The sequence below is a fragment of the Saccopteryx leptura genome, chromosome 8, assembly GCF_036850995.1.
Source record: "Saccopteryx leptura isolate mSacLep1 chromosome 8, mSacLep1_pri_phased_curated, whole genome shotgun sequence".
Classification (NCBI taxonomy): Eukaryota; Metazoa; Chordata; class Mammalia; order Chiroptera; family Emballonuridae; genus Saccopteryx; species Saccopteryx leptura.
This window is the reverse complement of record NC_089510.1, coordinates 84,133,786-84,156,506: the sequence shown is the minus strand read 5'-3', so window position 1 is coordinate 84,156,506 and position 22,721 is coordinate 84,133,786. Positions and strand designations below refer to the sequence as shown.

Sequence of the window (22,721 nt, the reverse complement as noted above, 5' to 3'; positions counted from 1 at the left end):
GCTTTGGGTAGTATGAACAATTTAATATTGATTCTTACTATCCATGAACACAATATATGCTTCTACTTATTTGTATCTTCTTCAATTTCTTTTTTCAGTATCTTATAATTTTCTGAGCACAGGTCCCTTACCTACTTGGTTAAATTTATTCCATTATACATTTTTTTCCATGATGTTGTAAATTAGATTGTTTTTAGTTTCCCTTTCTGATAATTCATTATTGATATATAAAAACACAACTAATTTCAGGATATTTCTTTTGTATCCTCCTACTTTACTGAACTAATCTGTTCTAGTAGTTTTTTGGTGGAATCTTTAGGGTTCTCTAAAAATAGAATCATGTCATCTGCAAATAATGAGTTTTACTTCTTCCTTTTTAATTTGGATGCCTTTTATTTTTTCTTCTTGTCTTGTTGCTGTGGCTAGGACTTCCAGTACTGTGGTGGATAAGAGTGGTGAAAGCAAACATTCCCACCTTGTTCCTGATCTTAATGAAAATGCAATTACATAGATTTTTCCCATTTTGTATAATGTTGGCTGTGGGTTTGTCATACATGGCCTTTATTATATTGAGGTATGCTCCCTCCATTGCCACTTTGCTGAGAGTTTTTATTGTAAACAAGTGCTGAATTTTATTAAATGCTTTCCCTGCAGCTATTGATGTGATCATGTGGTTTTTATCCTTCATTTTGTTTATGAAGTATATCACATTTATTGATTTGTGGATATAGTACCAACCTTGCATCCCAGGAATAAGTACCACTTGATCATGGCATATGATTGCTTTAATGCATTGCTGGATCTGGCTTGCTAATATTTTGTGAGGATTTTAGAATCTATATTCATCAGGTGTATTGGCCTATAATTTTCTTTCTTTGTAGTGTCTTTATTTGGTTTTAAAATTAGGATAATGCTGATGTCATAAAATGAGGTTGGATTCTTCCTTTTTTTGAATTTTTTTGAATAGTGTGAGAAGAATACGTGTTAGTTCTTTGAATGTTTGGTAAAATTCATCTGTGAAGCCATCTAGTCCAGAACTTTTGTTTGTTGGGAGGTTTTGATTACTGCTTCAATTTCATTAGTTGTAATTGACCTATTCATATTTTCTGATTCTTCCTATTCAGGTTTGGAAGATTGTATACTTCCAGAAATTTATCCATGTTGTCCAGATTGTCCAATTTGTTGGCATATCATTGTTCATGATATTTTCTTACAATCCCTGTACTTCTGTGAAGTCAGTTGTAACTTCTCTTTCACTTCTTTGGGTTCTTTTTCTTTTTTTCTTGATGAGTCTGGTGAAATGTTTGTCAATCTTATTTATCTTTTCTAAGAAACTGCTCTGGGCTTCATTGATCTTTTGTACTTTTTTAAGACTTTATTTATTTCTGCTCTGATCTTTATTATTTCCTTTCCTCTACACATTTTGGGCTTTATTTGTTGTTCTTTTTCTAGCTCTTTTAAGGATACATTTACATTATTTATTTGAGATTTTGTTTCTTGAGATAGGCCTGTACTGCTATGAATTACCCTCTTAGGACTGCTTTCACTAGTCCCATAGATATTGGGTTGTGTTCTCATTTCATCTGTTTCAAGGTTTCTTTTGATCTCTTCCTTGATCTTATTATTAACCCATTCATTATTTAGTAACATGTTATTTAGCCTCTATGTCTCTGTGTGTTTTTTGTTTATTTTTTCTTGTGATTGATTTCTAGTTTCATACCATTGTAGTCAGAGAAGAGGCTTTATATGATTTCAGTTTTCTTAAGTTTGTTGAGATTTATTTGTACTCTAACATGTGTTTAGAAAATGTTCTGTTTGCACTTGAAAAGAGTGTATATTCTGCTGCTTTGTTGAGAAATGCTCTGAAAATATTAATTAAATCCATCTAATCTGGTGTGTCCTTTAAGGCTGCTGTTTCCATGTTAAATTTTCTGTCTGGGAGATCTATCTTTTGATGTCTATGGGTTATTAAAATCTCCTATTATGACTGTGTTACTGTTCATCTCTCCCTTTATGTCCATCAAGGCTTATTTTATAGATTTAGGTGTGTTTATTTTAGCTTTTAAAAATAATTTTTATTAAATTTATTGGGGTGACTTTGGCTAATAATGTTATATAGGTTCCACGTGTACAATTTTATAATACATCATCTGTACACTCTTGTGGGTTCACCACCCAAAGTCAAGTCTCCTTCCTTCACCATTTATCCCCCTCTACCCATTATTACCTCCCACATCCCCCTTTCCTTCTTGTAATCACCATACTGTTGTTGGTATCTATGAGTTTTTTTGTTTTTGTTTTAAATTTTTTATTGATTTTAATTTATTGTGTTTACAAAGATTCAAGTGTCCCACTGAAAAAATCTTTCCCCCACCCCCGTGTTCCTCTCGACATCCCCTTTGCCCCCTCCCCCCAAGGCCTTCCCCCCCTTCCTTCCAGGATTTGCTGTCTTGCTCTCTATAATGCTGTCTTATGTATAATATATATAATTTCACTAATCTCTTTCCCTTCTCTGATCCTATTCTCTCATCCTCTTTCCCTCTGACTGCTTTTCTCCTGGTCCCATTGATCCCGCCTCTGTCTCTACTCTGTTCCTCAGTTCACATTGTTCATTAGATTTCTCAAATGAGTGAGGTCATATGATATTTTTCTTTCTCTGCCTGGCTTATTTCACTTAGCATAATAGTTTCCAGGTCCATCCATGTTGTCGCAAAAGGTAAGCTTTCCTCTTTTTTCAAGGCTGCATAATATTCCATTGTGTATATATACTACAGCTTTTTAATCCACTCGTCCACTGACAGACACTTGGGCTGTTTCCAGATCTTTGCTATTGTAAACAATGCTGCAATAAACATGGGGGTGCATTTCTTCTTTTGAATCAGTGAGTTGGTATTCTTAGGATATATTCCTAAAAGTGGGATGGCTGGGTCAAAAGGCAGTTCCATTTTTAATTTTTTGAGGAATCTCCATACTGTTTTCCACAGTGGCTGCACCAGTCTGCATTCCCACTAGCAGTGCAGGAGGGTTCCCTTTTCTCCACATCCTCGCCAGCACTTATTATGTGTTGTTTTTTTAACGAGTGCCATTCTGACAGGTGTAAAGTGGTATCTCATTGTGGTTTTAATTTGCATTTCTCTAATGATTAGTGATGTTGAAAATTTTTTAATATGCCTATTGGCCATCTGTATGTCCTCTCTAGAGAAGTGTCTATTCATTTCTTTTGCCCATTTTTTGATTGGATTGTTTATGTTCCTGGTGTTGAGTTTTACAAGTTCTTAATAAAGTTTGGTTATTAATCTCTTATCTGAAGTATTATCAAATATGTTCTCCCAGTGTGTGGGTTTCTTTTTATTTTGTTCATATTGTCTTTAGCTATGTAAAAGCTTTTAGTTTGATATAGTCCCATTTGTTCATCCTGTCCTTTATTTCACTTGCCCGTGGAGATATATCAGCAAATATATTGCTGTGAGAGATGTCAGAGAGCTTGCTGCCTGTTTTCTTCCAAGATGATTATAGTTTCACGCCTTACATTTAAGTATTTTATCCATTTTGACTTTATTTTTGTGAATGGTGTAAGTTGGTGGTCTAGTTTCATTTTTTTGGAAGTACCTGTCCAATTTTCCCAACACCATTTGTTAAACAGACTGTTTTTACTCCATTGTATGCTCTTACCTCCTTTGTCAAATATCAATTGTCCATAGATTTAGGTGTTCTTATGTTGAATGCATAATGTTTACAAGTGTTATATCTTCTTGTTAGATTGATCCTTTTTTTTTTTTGTATTTTTCTGAAGCTGGAAATGGGGAGAGACAGTCAGACAGACTCCCGCATGCGCCCGACCAGGATACACCCGGCACGCCCACCATGGGTGATGCTCTGCCCACCAGGGGGCGATTCTCTGCCCCTCCGGGGTGTCGCTCTGCTGCGACCAGAGCCAGTCTAGCACCTGGGGCAGAGGCCAAGGAGCCATCCCCAGTGCCCGGGCCATCTTTGCTCCAATGGAGCCTTGGCTGCGGGAGTGGAAGAGAGAGACAGAGAGGAAGGGGGGGGATGGAGAAGCAAATGGGCGCTTCTCCTATGTGCCCTGGCCGGGAATCGAACCCGGGTCCCCCGCACGCCAGGCCGACGCTCTACCGCCGAGCCAACCAGGCAGGGCCTAGATTGATCCTTTTATCATAATGTAGTGTCCTTCTTTGTCTCTTATCATAACCTTTATTTTCAAGTCTATATTGTCTGATATAAGTATTGCTACCTTAGTTTTTTTTTTTTAGTTTCCATTTGCAAGAAATATATTTTTCCATCTGTTTACTTTTAGTCTGTGTGTATCTATCATTTTGAGGTGCGCCTCTTGTAGACAGCATATATATGGGTCTTGTTTTCTTATCCATTCAGCTACCCTATGTCGTTTAATTGGGACATATAAGCCATTTACATTTTAAGTGATTGTTGATAGGTACATATTTATTTCCATTTTATTCTTTATTACTATGTTCCTCTGTTTTTTTCTTCTTCTTCTTCTCCTTATTCTTTATCAAGAAAACCCCCTCCCTTCTCCAGAGGGTGGGGAGGGGATAAAATTCATGATGAGGAAAAAGCCTAGGCTTTGGTTGGTGAGCACATGGAATATGCAGATGATGCATTATAAAACTGTATAACTTAAACTTATATATTGTTAAACTATTAACCAATGTTACTCTAATAAATTTAATTTTAGAAAAGCCTCTCATGCTTAAAAATTTCCAGTGGTTGCCAGTGTTCACAGGATTAAGTTCAAATTCCTCAACAGCTTACCCAGTGCCCTTCACAATTTGCTCCTAACCAATCTTTTGAGTGTCATCTCCAACCACCATCCCAAAGAATGCCATGCTTACTTTACATATAACCTCCACCGTCCTCCAAAATGGCTGTGCTCTCTCACACCTCTATGTCTGTGTCCTCGCTATCCTTTTGCGTAAAACATTTACCTGTCTTCATCTGGCCAACTCCATGCCCTGACCCAGACCAGCATTCTCTTCTGTGAAGCTTCCACAGCACCACCTGCAGGCTCAGTCACTGCCTTTCCATGCCTTCTGCTATGTTAATCCTCATGACTGAGTTTTTCCCATTCCGTTGTTTTACGTATGACTTCCTGACTCTGTTTTCCAGGGTACGAGCTACTTCTCATTCATCTTTATATGCACATGGCCTGAGTCAGTACCTGTCCCAGAGCAGATGCTTACTAACTAGCCCTAGAATGAAGGAGTGACTAAAACAACAAATGAATGGGTAGGTGGTTCAGTTAATGAACAAAGGAACTAGGTACTTCTAGGTCCCAAGTGGTTTCTCATTTCACTGTATCTGCTTTTGCTAGTATAATAATTGTTTTAGAAACATGTTACTACCATTTTTAATTCAGTATATGATGTGTCTTGAATTAGATTAGCCATTTCTAAAGGGCATGTGTATTCTCTGACTGTGCTTATTATGCTCTCAGCTCTAGACATATCAGTGTTTGGTTAAGGTTTTGAATGCTCCCTTTTGCAATCTATTAGCATGACAAGAATTTTCTTCATTTGTTAGGGATGTTACTGTAAAGATTTTATTTCAAAGGGAATGTTGTAATAAGATGTTATCTTAGAGCAGTCATGAAAAAGAAATCACCTCCTGAATTCATTTTGCTGACAGAATAGAAAACATTCAAGGTTCCATTTCCAGTTCTTTAGATGTTTAAATGTGAGTCTGCATTTTAGTGTTCACAACCTTCAAAAGAGATATCATTTTCTTGCATAAAACATGAAAACATGAGTTGAAGGTAAAAACTATTTTCAGTCTCTCTCATGTTGTCATCAAACTTTCTGAAATATTTTTCAAGGAATATAGTACAACATTAAACTTCAATGCCTTCTCCTAACTGTTTAGAAAGTATTTGACCAAAGAAATAGCTCCTAAGTAGGAAACTTTATTTTATTCCTGGCAACTAACCAATATAAAGGCTAAGATTAAACTTCTCCATCAACATGAGAATAGACATGCTGACCATTACACACCTTATTTAATGACTCCAGATTAGTGATTCTCAGCCCAGAGGGACTTTGCCTCAGGGAACATCTGGCAATGTCTAAAGACATTTGGGTTATCACAACTGGGATTTTGCTCTTGGCATCTAGTGGGTAAATGCCAGGGATGCTGATGTTACTAAACAACCCACAATGCACAGAACAATACAACCAAGAATTATCTAGCCCTTAGTGATAACAGTACCCAGGATGGGGAAGCATGCGCTGGAATTGTAGAGCTCACATCTCTGAGGCAAAACATAGAAAAAGATGAGTTCCATTCCTAACTACTCTGCCTTCCCCTCAAAATTTTGAATTAGGTGGAAATAAATTATGATAATATTTTCACTGTTCATATATAAGGTAGCATTTGGAAGGAAACAGGATATGGAAAAATAGAAACATTTTAAGCAACTAAGATCTTAGAAGGAAAACACATTTTAAATATTTTCATTTCCATTGTAGTCATTGTTGGCATCTGCAATCATTTTTAACTGTCCTGACAGATGGATAATTGGAACTGATGTCAGACTATAAAGCCTACACTAATGCCTGGAGTAAAATTTCCCAGTAGCTAAGTGAGTTTTAGATACAAGACTTCTAGTGACTTTAATAAGCATCATAACTCTCACGGATGTTTTTAAAGGGGGTCAGAAAGTTAAAACCTGATGTAGTTCCAAAAGAGCTGACCAGGCTCATCATTAACAAGGACATTTTAATAATGGGCAAATGAAACAATTCCAATTTCAAAGGGACAATTCAGAAGAATTATATTCACTGGGCCTGGTGACAGACATACCAAAATGAGGAAAAACTACCCAAGGAAGATTAATTTTCACTACCTCAACAACTATATTGGCACTGCAACATCATCTTTACTGAAATGAATATTGAGTGTTTGCTTCCAAATAGAAAGACAAATACAAAATTGTTCAAGTTAAATATTTTAAGAGTATATTTGTATGCCAAGTGCTTTGAAAAGACCTGTCACTGAAGGCCACTAGTGTTCATTGGCTAAGCTTTTGGCCAAACCATCCGTAGGATCAGTTGGTCTTCATAATGTGTGATTCTGGGACGGCACAACAAACACTCTTCTTCATTCTTAAACAAAGAGATCTCCAAACACAATCCCCATGGACAAATACTAACCACCAGTCTGTGATAAAAATCTCTTCTTCTGCCCCTTCCATCGCATTTGCAATATCTTCAAAATATCCTCTGGCATTAACATACCTGAAAGACAGTTCTTTTATTTATTTATTTATTTATTCATTTATTCATTCATTCATTCATTCATTGAGTCATTCATTCATTTATATTTTTAACAAAAAATAAAAAAATACAGATATCTTACAGCAAAGCCAAAGATGGAAGCCATTGCCAAGAGTCTCTACAACCCCCCCTGTTTACTTTGTGTAAATAAAAATCAGGGCCTGAGAATACCACCTGCTATGTTGGAGGCACAGTGAATAGAGGTAAGCACCCTGATTCCTTACTGCTGACAGAACAACAAACTGCCTGGTGTCATTATCATAGGGGGTCCACAGGTAGAAAAACATGCTAAACATGATTTTATTTTTAAAAATATCCAGCAAATAAATTCTTTCTTCTTAAATTATGGCTAATGATTTTTAAAAATCATTACGAAAATGTATAAAGTTAGCTTTTAAAATCAAACTTCAAAATCTAAAGCTCATTGTTACAAATCTTAAAGATCGGAAAACTGATCAATGCTCAGGCAGTCCTATAAAGAAAGGCCCTTGTTCAGTATAATGCACTGTATCTTTTCACAGCCTTGGAAACTGATTCCAGGTGAATTAGATGCTATGACTAGTCTGACAGTCTTAGAGCAAAACGATCTTACCATTTAGCTAAAGTGTTCTCTTGAATAGCAGCATATGACCCAAATCGATGCTCTTTGAGAAAGTCGGTGCCATGTTTCTGGATGAATTCTTCTATAGCCCCTGCCCACCACCGAGCATGTCTATAACTGTTGCATTTTAATATAAGTGTCCTTCAAAGAAAAGTAAAATGTGAAAAAGAATGGTCACACTGTGTTCTGTCTCTTCAAACAAATGGAAGGATTAACCATGCTGTTTTGTTTCAGTACTGCAGACGAAAGTTGAACATTTTAAGCAAACAGCATCTTATAGCAAAAAAGAGACTTCTAAAATTTTTTGGCAAGATTTTAAAATACAATTAATGTAACAAAAATAAATAATCCGGTTATTTATTCCCTCATGCAAACATGAGTAAGGGTACTTACTGAAGCCCTGAGCCGTGCTAGGCTGTAGGAGGAGAATGAAAGATGAATAGGGTGAGGTCCTAGGTCTCAGTGCTACTCAGTTGTTGGCTCCTGTGGGGGTCATCTCCCTTTGTGCTGCCTGGTGCTCATTTCCTCAGCTTCTGAAAACGTCATCCTGACTGTACTTTAGGAGATCATCCCCTCCTTACTCTAAGTCCACCAGAGCCAAGCAAACTGGCATATTCCAGACCTCTGACCCCGCAGGCTGGTTCAGAGATCTGCTGTAGGGACCAGTGAAGACTGTGGCCTGATTTCTGCAGGCCTCCACAAAACAGAAACACATACTGGGAAGAAGGCTCAATGGGAGCACTTCTAAATTTCCAGTAACAAATCCTGAGCCTTCCACTGTCAGAGGAGACAATGAGGTTCCAAACCTTTTCCACACACCTTCATGCACACATAAATATACGTTAGTAAGGGCATCCTGTATTTCTGTGCCAATGTGTGTAAAGACAGAAACGTACGTACATTCATATGCATGAGGCTGAACTTTATGCAAACAAATATATATACACACACATATATTACAGAACCACAATGTTCCTGGGAAAAAACCATATTTATCAACACACACATACTCACTAATAAAACCTATAGCAAATGTACAGTTGAGTACCCTTTCAAGGTATCTTTGTTAAAATCTGTGTGGAAACAGAATTTTTCTAAATCAAACCTTCTTTAAGTGTTTTGTTAAAGGATTTCAATTCATGAAGTGAAATTTTATTTTTTTTAAATGTGAAATCATTCCTTAATTTATCTGTTTGGCAAAATGGTATTATCAAGTAGTCAATATTGTTAAAAACAGAGATATAGCAACCACAGGATAATTTATTCTGACTATTATACATAGGATATCCTATTCTTAAAAATTTATTACAAGGAAAATGTAGTTTCATTATTTTTGACTGAGAATAAATTCTAAATAAAATATTTTAAACATTTAAATTATTTTATCTCCTTTAAGGTTGGGAGAAAAACTTTGTTTTTAAGAGGTTTTAGTAAAAATAATTTCTTATCAAAAAAAATTTACTCTTAAAAATATTTGAAATTTCTACCTTGAAAGGTTATCAATTCGGAGTCCATATTTTATCTCTGTCTCCTTCTTTCCCACCTGAACTCTGAACTCCTTGTCCACCAGCAGGACAAAGGCGACAGCTCCACTGTCAGGTTTCATGTACAGTAAAAAGGAGTCTTTCACTATCAGCCACCTGGAAAAGATATTCAGTATTTTTAAAGTTACATGGAATTATTGAAACAAAAAGAACATATATGAAAAGTCTGAAGTAAACACACTAGTAGATAGTAGACAATTTTATTTTTTACAGTGATTTATTTTTTTTAAATCACTGTGAAGCCAAAAAAAAAAAAAAAAATCAAAACCTTTCTATTATGTATTCCTAAGAAGTACTGGTGCAAAGCAATTCAAAGTAATTCATTTGCTTTCTAAACTTTGGGGGTAAAGCCCGGAAGAACGCCCCTGATGATGGCAGGCACCTGCTTGAAGGTGGTTTCATGGGAGCCCCAGCTGTGGGAAGGATGGAATGGGAAGGTGTTTGCTAAAATAAACTACCATAGAAGAGGCAAATAAGTTTCGCAGTAAATATCACCCCCCTTTAAACACCCTAGTATACATCCAATATTCCGTTGTTCATTTCAAATTATTTGTGATTTTAGGGACCATTATTTTTTTAAATTTTATTCATTTACTTTTAATATATATATTTTTATTTATTCATTTTAGAGAGAAGAGAGAGAAGGGGAAGGAGCAGGAAGCACAATTCCCATATGTGCCTTGACCAGCCAAGTCCAGGGTTTTGAACCAGCGACCTCAGTGTTCCAGTGTTCCAGTTTATCCACTGCGCCACTACAGGTCAGGCCAGGGACCATTATTACATGTTGCTCAATGAGAAATGATCTCTCAAAATTATACTTCCATTTAATTCAATATATGTTTAAGAGCTTCATAATAAAAAAGTACAGTGACAAGTTAGGAATTAGGGTAGAGGTAGAAACAGCACAAAGATAAATCATACATGTTCTTTTACAATAGCTGAAATCCGGAAACAGCCCAAGTGTCCGTCAGTGGACGAGTGGATTAAAATGCTGCGGTACATATATACTATGGAATACTATGTGGCCTTGAAAAAGAAGGAAATATTACTCTTGTGATGGCATGTGTGGACCTGGAGATTATTATGCTAAGTGAAATAAGTCAGGCAGAAAAAGACAAATATCATGTGATCTCACTTATATATGGAATCTAATGAACAAAGTGAACTGAGGAATGAAATCGAGGCAGAGGTGGGGTCACAGGGAGCAGAGGGACAGCTGTCAGAGGGAAGGGGGATGAGGGGACGGGATTAGAGAAGGTGAAGGCATTAGTGAAATTTCATATACATAACATACAGATACAGATAACAGGACAGCAAATCCCAGAGGGAAGGGGGGAGGGAGTTAGAGGGAGGGGGAGAAAGGGGGTGTAATGAAGGACAAGGGGGTGTGGGGTGAGGGTGTTATATTGAGTGGGACACTTGAATCCATGTTAAAATTAATAAAAATTTTTAAAAACTAAAAAAAATCATACATGTTCTAAAGTATTTTACTAATCTAGTGGGTGCACAGGCAATGGTAATTCTAAAGTGAATGGGATAGGTAGGTACTAGAAGAGAAAAGCAAACAGTGCTGGGTACAAGAAGGGAGCCCTTAGCTCTGACTGAGAGGACACCAGTGGCACTCTCCCTGAGAGGTGCTATCTGAGCGAGGACAGGAAGGACCCCGTCACATAGAGCCCAAAGTTGGGTGTTCCAGGTGTACATCTCCCAGGGAGGGAGAAGTCTCCAAAAGGCTCGAAGGTGTGGATATGCTGCATGTGCTGGGGAGAGTCTGGTAGGCCAGGAGCTCAGAGAGAGTGGGGGAGAACCTGGGCAATTGAGTGGAGAGTGGGGAAAAGAGCAAAGGCCACACTGAGGAGGGTCTGAGGGCCATGCTAAGACGGTTGATTTTATAGCATGGAACCTGTGTTTGCTAGACCTGCCTGATCATCAGGGTCTCTTCAGATTCTTGTAATAGAGTCCCACCTCCCACCAAAGATACATTTAAAAAGTTTGACAATTTGTGTTAAATAACAAAAGAAAACAAAACACCAAGGTGTTTATTAAGTAAGGGAATCCTCATAATCTGTTAAGGCAATAATCTCATTTGCACTGTTTCAAAGAGAAAGCTGAGGAGGAGAAAGAGGGTGTAGTATGGCAGGTCAGCAAGCTACTGTGCTGAGACGGAAGAGCTCTCCTTACACTTGACAGTGATATGCATCACCTGGGGACCATGCCAAAGTGCACGTGTGAGTTTGGTAGGTCTGGGGCAGGGCCTAAGATTCTGCATTTCTAACAAGCTCAGAAGGGTTGCCTATGTTGGGACCACTAGGAGTACTGAGGCTGTAGATGACAGGCATGACACTGAGGTTGGGAAGAGCAAGACAGAGAGAATGGGATCGATATCAAGTAAAAACAAACATAACTGTCCTATTGCATGGGGCATCATATATCACATTCACCTGCAATTGTGCAGTGATCAAATGATTCAGTGGATAACTGAATAAAGTAATATGAGGTATATTCTATCACACACTGGGCAAAGTAAATGACATTATGGGATAAGGCCAGAACACCTGCACGTAAATTAATATTATAAAATGGAAAATTCAGAATTTAAAAGAAATCTACAATAAATCTTTACTGAAATTGCTAATCACATTATGGTTTAGTGGTTATATAATTTGGGATTTAATGTAGATGAATCTACATTGATTTCCGCACAGTTCATTTTATTCATTTTTTAAAAATATATAGGCTGTTCCTCTTAGTAAAAAAGAATGGGAGATGACGTCAGAGTAATGGCAGGGTAGGAAGCGATACCAATAAATCTCCCCCAAAATTCAACAAGATCTTCAACCAGAAACAGAAAAACCTATACTTGGAGCCTCCAGATGCTTTGCAATACACCTGAAGGTATGGTCAAGTGAAAAATTGGCTAAATATACAACCAAACCCCGAAGGAAATAGGGAGTAAGAAATGCTCCGCCTTCCTCACTAACCTAAACAGGGCGGCTTTCTCTGGTAACTGTGAATATAGAAACTGAGGCGGGCAAAGGGGGTGAATAGATCCAGGCCGCGGCACAAACGGCCGAACCAGGCTGTGGCATGGAGATCCAAGCCGAGGAAAAACTGATCCTGTGGCAACCCGGGCAATACAAGCTAACACTCACACCAAACCCAAACAATGAAAGACAAGCGGGGCAGCCATTTTACCCGATCTCCTGGTCGGTGCGCAGTTAGTGGGTGAGAGATTTCTTCCTAAGCCCCGGGAGTGGGTGCCCGTGTTACCCCACAGAGAGGCAGAGTCAGAGGCCTTTCTGTGGGCCGAAAGCAGAATCTCTGGGCAGCCCCAGCACCCTGGGAAAGCTGCGCACAGGAGGGAGCGAGAACTAATTCCAACGGTGGAAATTTTCTGTGCTGGTGGGGGTTTCACTCAGAGGGAAACGCGGCCGGCCTCATATCCTGGTCTGCGCGCGCAGATAGTGAGTGAGAGATTCCTCCGAGTGCCTCAGAGTGCATGCCCGTGTTATCGCACAGAGGGACAGAGTCAGGGACCTTTGTGTGGGCCAAAGCGGAATCTCGGGCCACCCTAGCGCCTTGCAAAAGCCGTGCACGGGGACGGAGCGAGAGCCAAGTCCAACACTGCAACTTTTCCTTGCGGTTGGGGGTTTCACTTAGAGCGTGAGACTGCTGGCCGGATATCCTGGTCTGCACATGCAGATAGTGAGTGAGAGTTTCCTCCAAGCGCCCCGGAAGTGGGCGCCCGCCTGTGTTACCGGACAGAGTGGCAGAGCCAGAGGTCTTTGAGTGGGCGGAAAGCCCGCCTGATTATGCTAGCAGCTCTGACTGACTGAGCCTTACCCAGAGCCCTGTGCTGAGTGGAAATAGAGTGGGGAGTTGCCAGCTCTTTGAGCCTCTTACTATCCAGGCAGAGGCAGCAGCAACCCCATAGCTGGATTATCAGGCTACTAATTGAGGGAGGAAAGACTAGGGGAAAGGCTCCAGGAACACGGACTCTCTCACTATCGGAGCATATAAATGCTAATGAGCCTCGACTGCAAACGAGACTAAAGCACAATACATGACATTGCCATAAAGACTTATCAACTGCAAACCTCTACCTGAGCGTGCCAAAGGGGCAGAACCCGGGGTACAGAGTCACCAACCAGGAAGAGGGAGAGAAAAGAAAAAGCAAGAAGATAACCTCTCAAAATCAAGAATAATCTGCAGACTTTATAACCTATCCCATTTTATTATATTTGTTAGTTTGTTTCTCTTATCTTCATTCTTGATACTTTTTTTCCTCCTCCAATTTGGCCGATTAACTCTCTGCCGGTCTTACTCTCTCCTCTCCTTGAACTACACTACCCATAAGTGTTACATCTCCCATTATCCTTTCTCTCCTCTTCCTTTCTCTCTATGAGGGTTGCACTCCAAAACCCTTAACTCTCTCTGTCTCTCTCTCTCGCCTTTCTTTTTTCTTCTTTTAGTGGTTCCCTCTTTTTTTCTCTCTCTCTCTTTATTTTCTCCCTCTATATTAGTTTCTTCCTTTCTCCTTTACATCTCCTCTCATTCAAACCTCAATAACAAACAAATTATCTTATCTGGGACTCAAACTTATGTTTATGGCATTTTGGGGGGTTTTTACTTCACCTTTTTAACTCACTAGCAGGGCTCCCATCCCTGGCTCTCCATTTTATCTAGTTCTTGTTCCACTAAATACAATAGTAATTTTTTAATTTGTCCCCCCATTTTTCTGTTTTCCTCTTATTCCTCTCATCATAACTCTTAGACAACCAACACCTAAAAGCAAATCATTTTATTCTTGACCCAATTTTTTTCCTTACTTGCTTTTTGTGGGTCCATAACCCCCCCCTTTTTTTTTCTTTTTTTTGCCCCTTTATTACTTTTCCTCAATTCAGGCCCTCCATCACAGGCATTGTTTGTTATAATTCACAGTTCACCACAAGATTTTCTCAAGAAAGAGGGGAGAGGAGAGGAGAGGAAAAAAGGAGGGGGGGAATAATTTCCTTTTTTTAAAATTTTTATTTTATTTTATTTTTCTTTATTTCATTATTAATTTTTTTTAAAAACAACTCTTTTCGATTTTTTATTTTTTTATTTTTTTTAACTTTTTATTCTTTATTAAATCTCATTAATACTATAACAAAACCACCCTCAGATGCCATTAAGGAAGAGAAAATCGAATATCATGGATACAAAAGAAAGAGAGGTAACACAGCTAGATGAGGAAAAATCTATGGAGAAAAAATTTAATATATTGAAAACCTTGGAGCTAAATGACAGAAAATTCAAGATAGAAATCCTAAAAATCCTCCGAGATATACAAAAAAACACAGAAAGGCAATTTGGGGAGCTCAGAAAACAACTCAATGAACACAAAGAATATATGTCCAAGGAAATTGAAACTATAAAAACAAATCAAACAGAGATGAAAAACTCAATTCACGAGCTGAAAAACGAAGTAACAAGCTTAGCTAATAGAACAGGTCAGATAGAAGAGGATTAGTGAAATAGAAGACAAGCAACTTGAGGCACAACAGAGAGAAGAAGAAAGAGACTCAAAAATTAAAAAAAAATGAGATAGCCCTACAAGAATTATCTGACTCCATCAAAAAGAATAACATAAGAATAATAGGTATATCAGAGGGAGAAGAGAGAGAAAATGGAATGGAGAACATACTCAAACAAATAATAGATGAGAACTTCCCAAGCCTGTGGAAAGAACTAAAGCCTCAAGTTCAAGAAGCAAACAGAACTCCTAGTTTTCTTAACCCCAACAAACCTACTCCAAGGCATATCATAATGAAATTGACACAAACCAACAGCAAAGAAAAAATTCTCAAGGCAGCCAGGGAAAAGAAGAATACAACATATAAAGGAAGGCCCATTAGATTATCATCAGATTTCTCAGCAGAAACTCTACAAGCTAGAAGAGAGTGGACCCCAATATTTAAAGTCCTGAAAGAGAGGAACTTTCAGCCATGAATACTATACCCATCAAAGCTATCCTTCAAATACGAAGGAGAAATAAAAACATTCACAGATACAGAAAAGATGAGGGAATTTATCATCAGAAAACCCCCACTCCAGGAATTACTAAAGGGGGTTCTCCAATCAGATACAAAGAACAAAAAAAAAAAAAACCAGAGCCACAAGTAACAGCTCCAAGAAGGACACAATAAAACCAAATTTAAACTGTGACAACAACAAAAAGAAAGGGGGGGAGAAGATGGAGAATAACAGTAGCAAAGGATAATGGAGTGCAAAAGTACTCACAAAATAGTTCGCTACAATGAACAGGGTAGGGACCCTTTTCATTACTCAAAGGTAACCACCATTGAAAAAACCACCACAGAAGCACATGAGATAAAAAAGATAGCAACAGAGGAAAGATGTATGGAATACAACCAAATAAAAACAAAAGATAAAAAAACGAAAGAGAAGGATCAAACAAGACACAAAACTAACAGAAAGCAAGATATAAAATGGCAATAGGGAACTCACAAGTATCAATAATTACACTAAATGTAAACGGATTAAACTCACCAATAAAAAGGCACAGAGTAGCAGAATGGATTAAAAAAGAAAATCCAACTGTATGCTGCCTACAGGAAACTCATCTAAGTAACAAGGATAAAAACAAATTCAAAGTGAAACGCTGGAAAACAATACTCCAAGCAAATAACATCCAAAAAAAAGCAGGTGTAGCAATACTCATATCGGATAATGATGACTACAAGACAGGAAAAGTACTCAGAGACAAAAATGGCCATTTCATAATGGCTAAGGGGACACTGAATCAAGAAGACATAACAATTCTTAATATATATGCACCAAACCAAGGAGCACCAAAATATATAAGACAGCTAATTATTGATCTTAAAACAAAAACTGACAAAAATACAATCATACTTGGAGACCTCAATACACCGCTGACGGCTCTAGATCGGTCATCCAAACAGAGAATCAACAAAGATATAGTGGCCTTAAACAAAACACTAGAGCACCTGGATATGATAGACATCTACAGGACATTTCATCCCAAAGTGACTGAGTATACATTTTTCTCCAGTGTACATGGATCATTCTCAAGAATTGACCATATGTTGGGCCACAAAAACAACATCAGCAAATTCAGAAAAATTGAAGTTGTACCAAGCATATTTTCTGATCATAAAGCCTTGAAACTAGAATTCAACTGCAAAAAAGAGGAAAAAAATCCCACAAAAATGTGGAAACTAAACAACATACTTTTAAAAAATGAATGGGTCAAAGAAGAAATAAGTGCAGAGATCAAAAGATATATACAGACTAATGAAAATGACAATACGACATATCAGAATCTATGGGATGCAGCAAAAGCAGTGATAAGAGGGAAGTTCATATCACTTCAGGCATATATGAACAAACAAGAGAGAGCCCAAGTGAACCACTTAACTTCCCACCTTAAGAAACTAGAAAAAGAAGAACAAAGACAACCCAAAACCAGCCGAAGAAATGAGATAATAAAAATCAGAGCAGAAATAAATGAATTAGAGAACAGAAAAACTATAGAAAAAATTAATAGAACAAGAAGCTGGTTGCTTGAAAAGATAAACAAAATTGACAAACCCTTGGCAAGACTTACCAAGGAAAAAAGAGAAAGAACTCATATAAACAAAATCCAAAATGAAAGAGGAGAAATCACCACGGACATCGTAGATATACAAAGAATTATTGTAGAATACTATGAAAAACTTTATGCCACTAAATTAAACAACCTAGAAGAAATGGATAAATTCCTAGAACAATACAACCTTCCTAGACTGAGTCAAGAAGAAGCAGAAAGTCTAAACAGACCTATCAGTAGAGAAGAAATAGAAAAAACCATTAAAAACCTCCCCAAAAATAAAAGTCCAGGCCCTGACGGCTATACCAGCGAATTTTATCAAACATTCAAAGAAGACTTGGTTCCTATTCTACTGAAAGTCTTCCAAAAAATTGAAGAAGAAGCAATACTTCCAAACACATTTTATGAGGCCAACATAACCCTCATACCAAAACCAGGCAAGGATGGCACAAAAAAAGAAAACTACAGACCAATATCTCTAATGAATACAGATGCTAAAATACTAAACAAAATACTAGCAAATCGAATACAACAACATATTAAAATAATAATACATCATGATCAAGTGGGATTCATCCCAGAATCTCAAGGATGGTTCAACATACGTAAAACGGTTAACGTAATACACCATATCAACAAAACAAAGAACAAAAACCATATGATCTTATCAATAGACGCAGAAAAGGCTTTCGATAAAATACAACACAATTTTATGTTTAAGACTCTCAACAAAATGGGTATAGAAGGAAAATATCTCAACATGATAAAGGCCATATATGATAAACCATCAGCTAACATCATATTAAATGGTACTAAACTGAAGGCTTTCCCCCTTAAATCAGGAACAAGACAGGGTTGTCCACTCTCTCCACTCTTATTTAATGTGGTACTAGAGGTTCTAGCCAGAGCAATCAGACAAGACAAAGAAATAAAAGGCATCCATATGGGAAAAGAAGAAGTAAAGGTATCACTTTTTGCAGATGATATCATCCTATACATCGAAAACCCCAAAGAATCCACAAAAAGACTACTAGAAACAATAAGCCAATACAGTTAGGTCGCAGGATACAAAATTAACATACAGAAGTCAATAGCCTTTCTATATGCCAACAATGAAACAATTGAGAATGAACTCAAAAGAATAATCCCCTCCACGATTGCAACAAAAAAAAATAAAATATTTAGGAATAAACATAACAAAGAATGTAAAGGACTTATATAATGAAAACTATAAACCATTGTTAAGGGAAATCAAAAAAGATATAATGAGATGGAAGAATATACCTTGTTCTTGGCTAGGAAGAATAAATATAATCAAGATGGCTATATTACCCAAAGCAATATACAAATTTAATGCAATTCCCATCAAACTTCCAATGACGTTTTTTAAAGAAATAGAGTAAAAAAATCATCAGATTTATATGGAACTATAAAAAACCCCAAATAGCCAAAGCAATCCTAAAGAAAAAGAATGAAGCTGGGGGCATTACAATACCTGACTTCAAACTATATTATAGGGCCACGACAATCAAAACAGCATGGTATTGGCAGAAAAACAGACACTCAGACAAATGGAACAGAATAGAAAGTCCAGAAATAAAACCACATATATATAGTCAAATAATTTTTGATAAAGGGGCCAACAACACACAATGGAGAAAAGAAAGCCTCTTCAATAAATGGTGCTGGGAAAACTGGAAAGCCACATGCAAAAGAATGAAACTGGACTACAGTCTCTCCCCCTGTACAAAAATTAACTCAAAATGGATCAAAGATCTAAACATAAGACCTGAAACAATTAAGTACATAGAAGAAGACATAGGTACTCAACTCATGGACCTTGGTTTTAAAGAGCATTTTATGAATTTGACTCCAATGGCAAGAGAAGTGAAGGCAAAAATTAATGAATGGGACTACATCAGACTAAGAAGTTTTTGCTCAGCAAGAGAAACTGATAACAAAATAAACAGACAGCCAACTAAATGGGAAATGATATTTTCAAACAACAGCTCAGATAAGGGCCTAATATCCAAAATATACAGAGAACTCATAAAACTCAACAACAAACAAACTAACAATCCAATAAAAAAATGGGAAGAGGATATGAACAGACATTTCTCCCAGGAAGAAATACAAATGGCCAACAGATATATGAAAAGATGCTTATCTTCTTTAGCTATTAGAGAAATGCAAATCAAAATGGCAATGAGATACCACCTCACACCTGTACGATGAGCTATTATTAGCAAGACAGGTAATAGCAAATGTTGGAGAGGCTGTGGAGAAAAAGGAACCCTCATACACTGTTGGTGGGAATGTAAAGTAGTACAACCATTATGGAAGAAAGTATGGTGGTTCCTCAAAAAACTGAAAATAGAACTACCTTATGACCCAGCAATCCCTCTACTGGGTATATACCCCTAAACTCAGAAACATTGATACGTAAAGACACATGCAGCCCCATGTTTATTGCAGCATTGTTCACAGTGGCCAGGACATGGAAACAACCAAAAAGCCCTTCAATAGATGACTGGATAAAGAAGATGTGGCACATATACACTATGGAATACTACTCAGCCATAAGAAATGATGACATCGGAACATTTACAGCAAAATGGTGGGATTTTGATAACATGATACGAAGCGAAATAAGTAAATCAGAAAAAACCAGGAACTGCATTATTCCATACGTAGGTGGGACATAAAAGTGAAACTAAGAGACATTGATAAGAGTGTGGTGGTTACGGGGGGGGGGGAGGGGGGAATGGGAGAGGGAAAGGGGGAGGGGGAGGGGCACAAAGAAAACAAGATAGAAGGTGACAGAGGACAATCTGTCTTTGGGTGATGGGTATGCAACAGAATTGAACGACAAGATAACCTGGACTTGTTATCTTTGAATATATGTATCCTGATTTATTGATGTCACCCCATTAAAAAAATAAAATTATTAAAAAAAAAAAAAAGAATGAGATGAACTAAGAGTAACTTACAATAAGGGACATACATGTCATATTGTTAAAAAAAAAGATAAAAGAAAAAAATAAAGGTCAAAGAAAGCAAATACCTAAGCAGAGTGCTAATATAATTGTGGTGATGGCACACTAATGTGAGTCTGAGCTTCCTGGCCTTTCTTATCAAATGAAAAAGTTAAAGAAATAAAGAGGTCTCGCACTCAAAAAGCTAAATTCCAAAGGACGTTTCTAATTTGGGACCTAACACAAGGCAATTGAACAATATAATGGATAATATTCTCAATAATTTTCAGCAAATGCAGAAATTATGCATGTTATAAGAATTCTCATAGCACGGCTCAGATGAATGCTATCATGATATCAAATGGTAACTTAGTGATCCTGATGGCCAAGGCTGAATTATGAGCCCAGACACATATGTGGCTGCCTATTGATAAAACTCAGTTAAGGCTAAAAGAGCGTAGATGGATCCCATGTCTGATGAAGCCCCTTCTGTCAGCTTGACTGTGAGGGGAAGTCGGAGAGCAGATGTGGCACAGGCCCAGAGACCCAGTTCCCTGTGTGCTGACTGGGAAGGAGCCACAGCCTTTGAAAACCGCAGCTGGCAGGCTTGCCAGTCTGAGAAGAAAGTCAAACATACCAGCTTGTAAACTTTCCTGCCAGTAGTAGGTCAAGGATACCTGAATGGCACCATACCCAGTTCTGACCAGACTACACACCAGAGACAACAGTGTGGGATGACAGTGGAATGACCTATATCCCGGTGCACCAGCTCCCATTACAAAACAAATCTCAGAAATGCTCCTGAGAGCACAGGCTTGTGGTGGAACAACCAGGGCCAAGGGCTGCAAATCATGTTCGTGGGGATAGGCTACCAGGTATCACTATGCAGACCTGCCTTGCACAAGGATGCCTGCTGAAGGAGGGCACTGATGTTCGCTAGCTACATCAGCGTGCAGGAAGGGCATTTTCTCTAACGTGCACACAGGCTCCAGATAGCTAACAGCCTATGCAGCAACAGAACTGAGATGGCAGGGTACACTGCATGGTGAGGCGCTGCTCAACTCCAGAGGGTGCCATTCAGGTGGAATCTATGTGACTGGTTCCTCCCACACCCCTCCAAGATGTGGCAGCCTAGAAATACGGCATTGCTTAGTAGTGACAGCTGGATTTTGACAGTTGAACACAAAAGATAATGATTCCTCTTAACAGTCATTAGTTAACATTTATTTAGAGCTGGCTTTTATTTAGAGCTCTTCTTAATTATACCATTCATGAAAACTCTTCTGATTTCTTCCTTCTCTCTCTTTTGTCTATATATATATTTAATGAGAGGATACATCAAGAAAGGAATCTATCAACCAGCCTTTTGGAAGCCAGTCCCAAGGGGGATTTAGCGCCCACCTTCAAGTCAGCATCCCTGGGCTCCAATTCTGGCTCTGCCACCTGCCTGCTTGTGTGAACATGGGCAACTGAGCCCCAAGTATAAATCTGCAAAATGAGGGTAACAGTATTACCAAACTCCTATGTGTTTGTGAAGATTAACTGAGATGACTCAGGTACATTGCTTAGCACAGTTCCCGGCACCAATAAATCTGACTTTTATAAATATTCTGGTTTAAACCAGGTGAGCTTATGATTTATCAGGGTGCCTCCTGCCTCCGCTACTACTTGCTGTGGCATTAAAATGCAGATGGGCAGACCCGAGCCGGCCACCACCTTCTCAGCTTCATCTCCACTGTCCTCTCCCAATACCTTGGTCTGGCTGTTCCTCAACCTGACAATCTTATTCTACTTTGGGCTTCTACATTCACTAGTCCTCTGCGTGGAAATTTTTCCCTCCAGATCTTCCCACGGATGGTTCCTTCTTATCAATCAATCCTCTGCTTACATGTTCATCCACAGGGAGGCCTGATTTTAATCCAAAATTGAAAAGGAGGAGTGGGTGTGTTTCATTTGTATAACAAAGTCTTCCCCCATATTTTCTGGGTGCCCCTTCTCATAGAGGTTATAACTCAAATGTCGGTTCCTTGACTTCGGGGCTAAAGCCACTCTCTCCAGCCCTCAAGCCCCCACAATCCCGCTGCCTTCTCTTCCTGCAGAGCTCTGGCCCGCCTGCTTCCACACCATTTACACCACTGCCTGCATTCCCTCCCACAGAGCTCCGTGAGGGCCGGGTCTTTGTCCTGTTCATGCTGTTTTCCCAGCAGCCTAGGAAACATCAGACACTCAATAAATGACTGAATGGACCAGACCAAGGCTTCCATTTCTTGAGTACACATCTTAGGTTGGATTGCCCCAGAAGTCAATCCTGAGACAATGATTTCAGTGAAAGTAGTTTCTAAAGGGCATATTAGGGAGCTTATTAAAAAGCATGGGTAGGGAAGGACGGAAGGAAGAGCAGGAAGTGGGTGTGTTTTCATGCCCTTTACTGTGGTCAGATGAGCTGCAAACCTGCTGAGGACAGTGTAGAGTTTGTATCAGGATCATCCTACCTGAGGGGTAAAAGGGCTAGCTAGACTCCTGCTAGCTCTTAGCTGAGGGCTGCTCGTGGGGCTATGAATACTCCTGTCCTGCTCTGCACACAAGCAGCCCAGAGCCAGTTTTCAGTCAAGGACTCACAGGTGCTTGCAGTCCAAAACGTTGTGACTGGCATGCAGCAGCTACCTTAGCAAAGCTGCT

General features: G+C 38.5%; 1 protein-coding gene across 6 annotated transcripts in view; it reads right to left on the bottom strand.

The window, feature by feature from the left end:
* PLD1 (phospholipase D1) overlaps positions 1 to 22,721 on the bottom strand; it is a 337,459-nt gene that overhangs the window by 145,586 nt on the left and 169,152 nt on the right. For all 6 annotated transcript variants that reach the window (XM_066347950.1, XM_066347955.1, XM_066347949.1 and 3 more), the window contains 3 exons: positions 9,396 to 9,548; positions 7,900 to 8,049; positions 7,185 to 7,268 (listed from right to left, as the gene is read on the bottom strand). In XM_066347950.1, the coding sequence (XP_066204047.1) occupies positions 7,185 to 7,268; positions 7,900 to 8,049; positions 9,396 to 9,548 (387 nt within the window). The remainder of the gene's footprint in view (positions 1 to 7,184; positions 7,269 to 7,899; positions 8,050 to 9,395; positions 9,549 to 22,721) is intronic.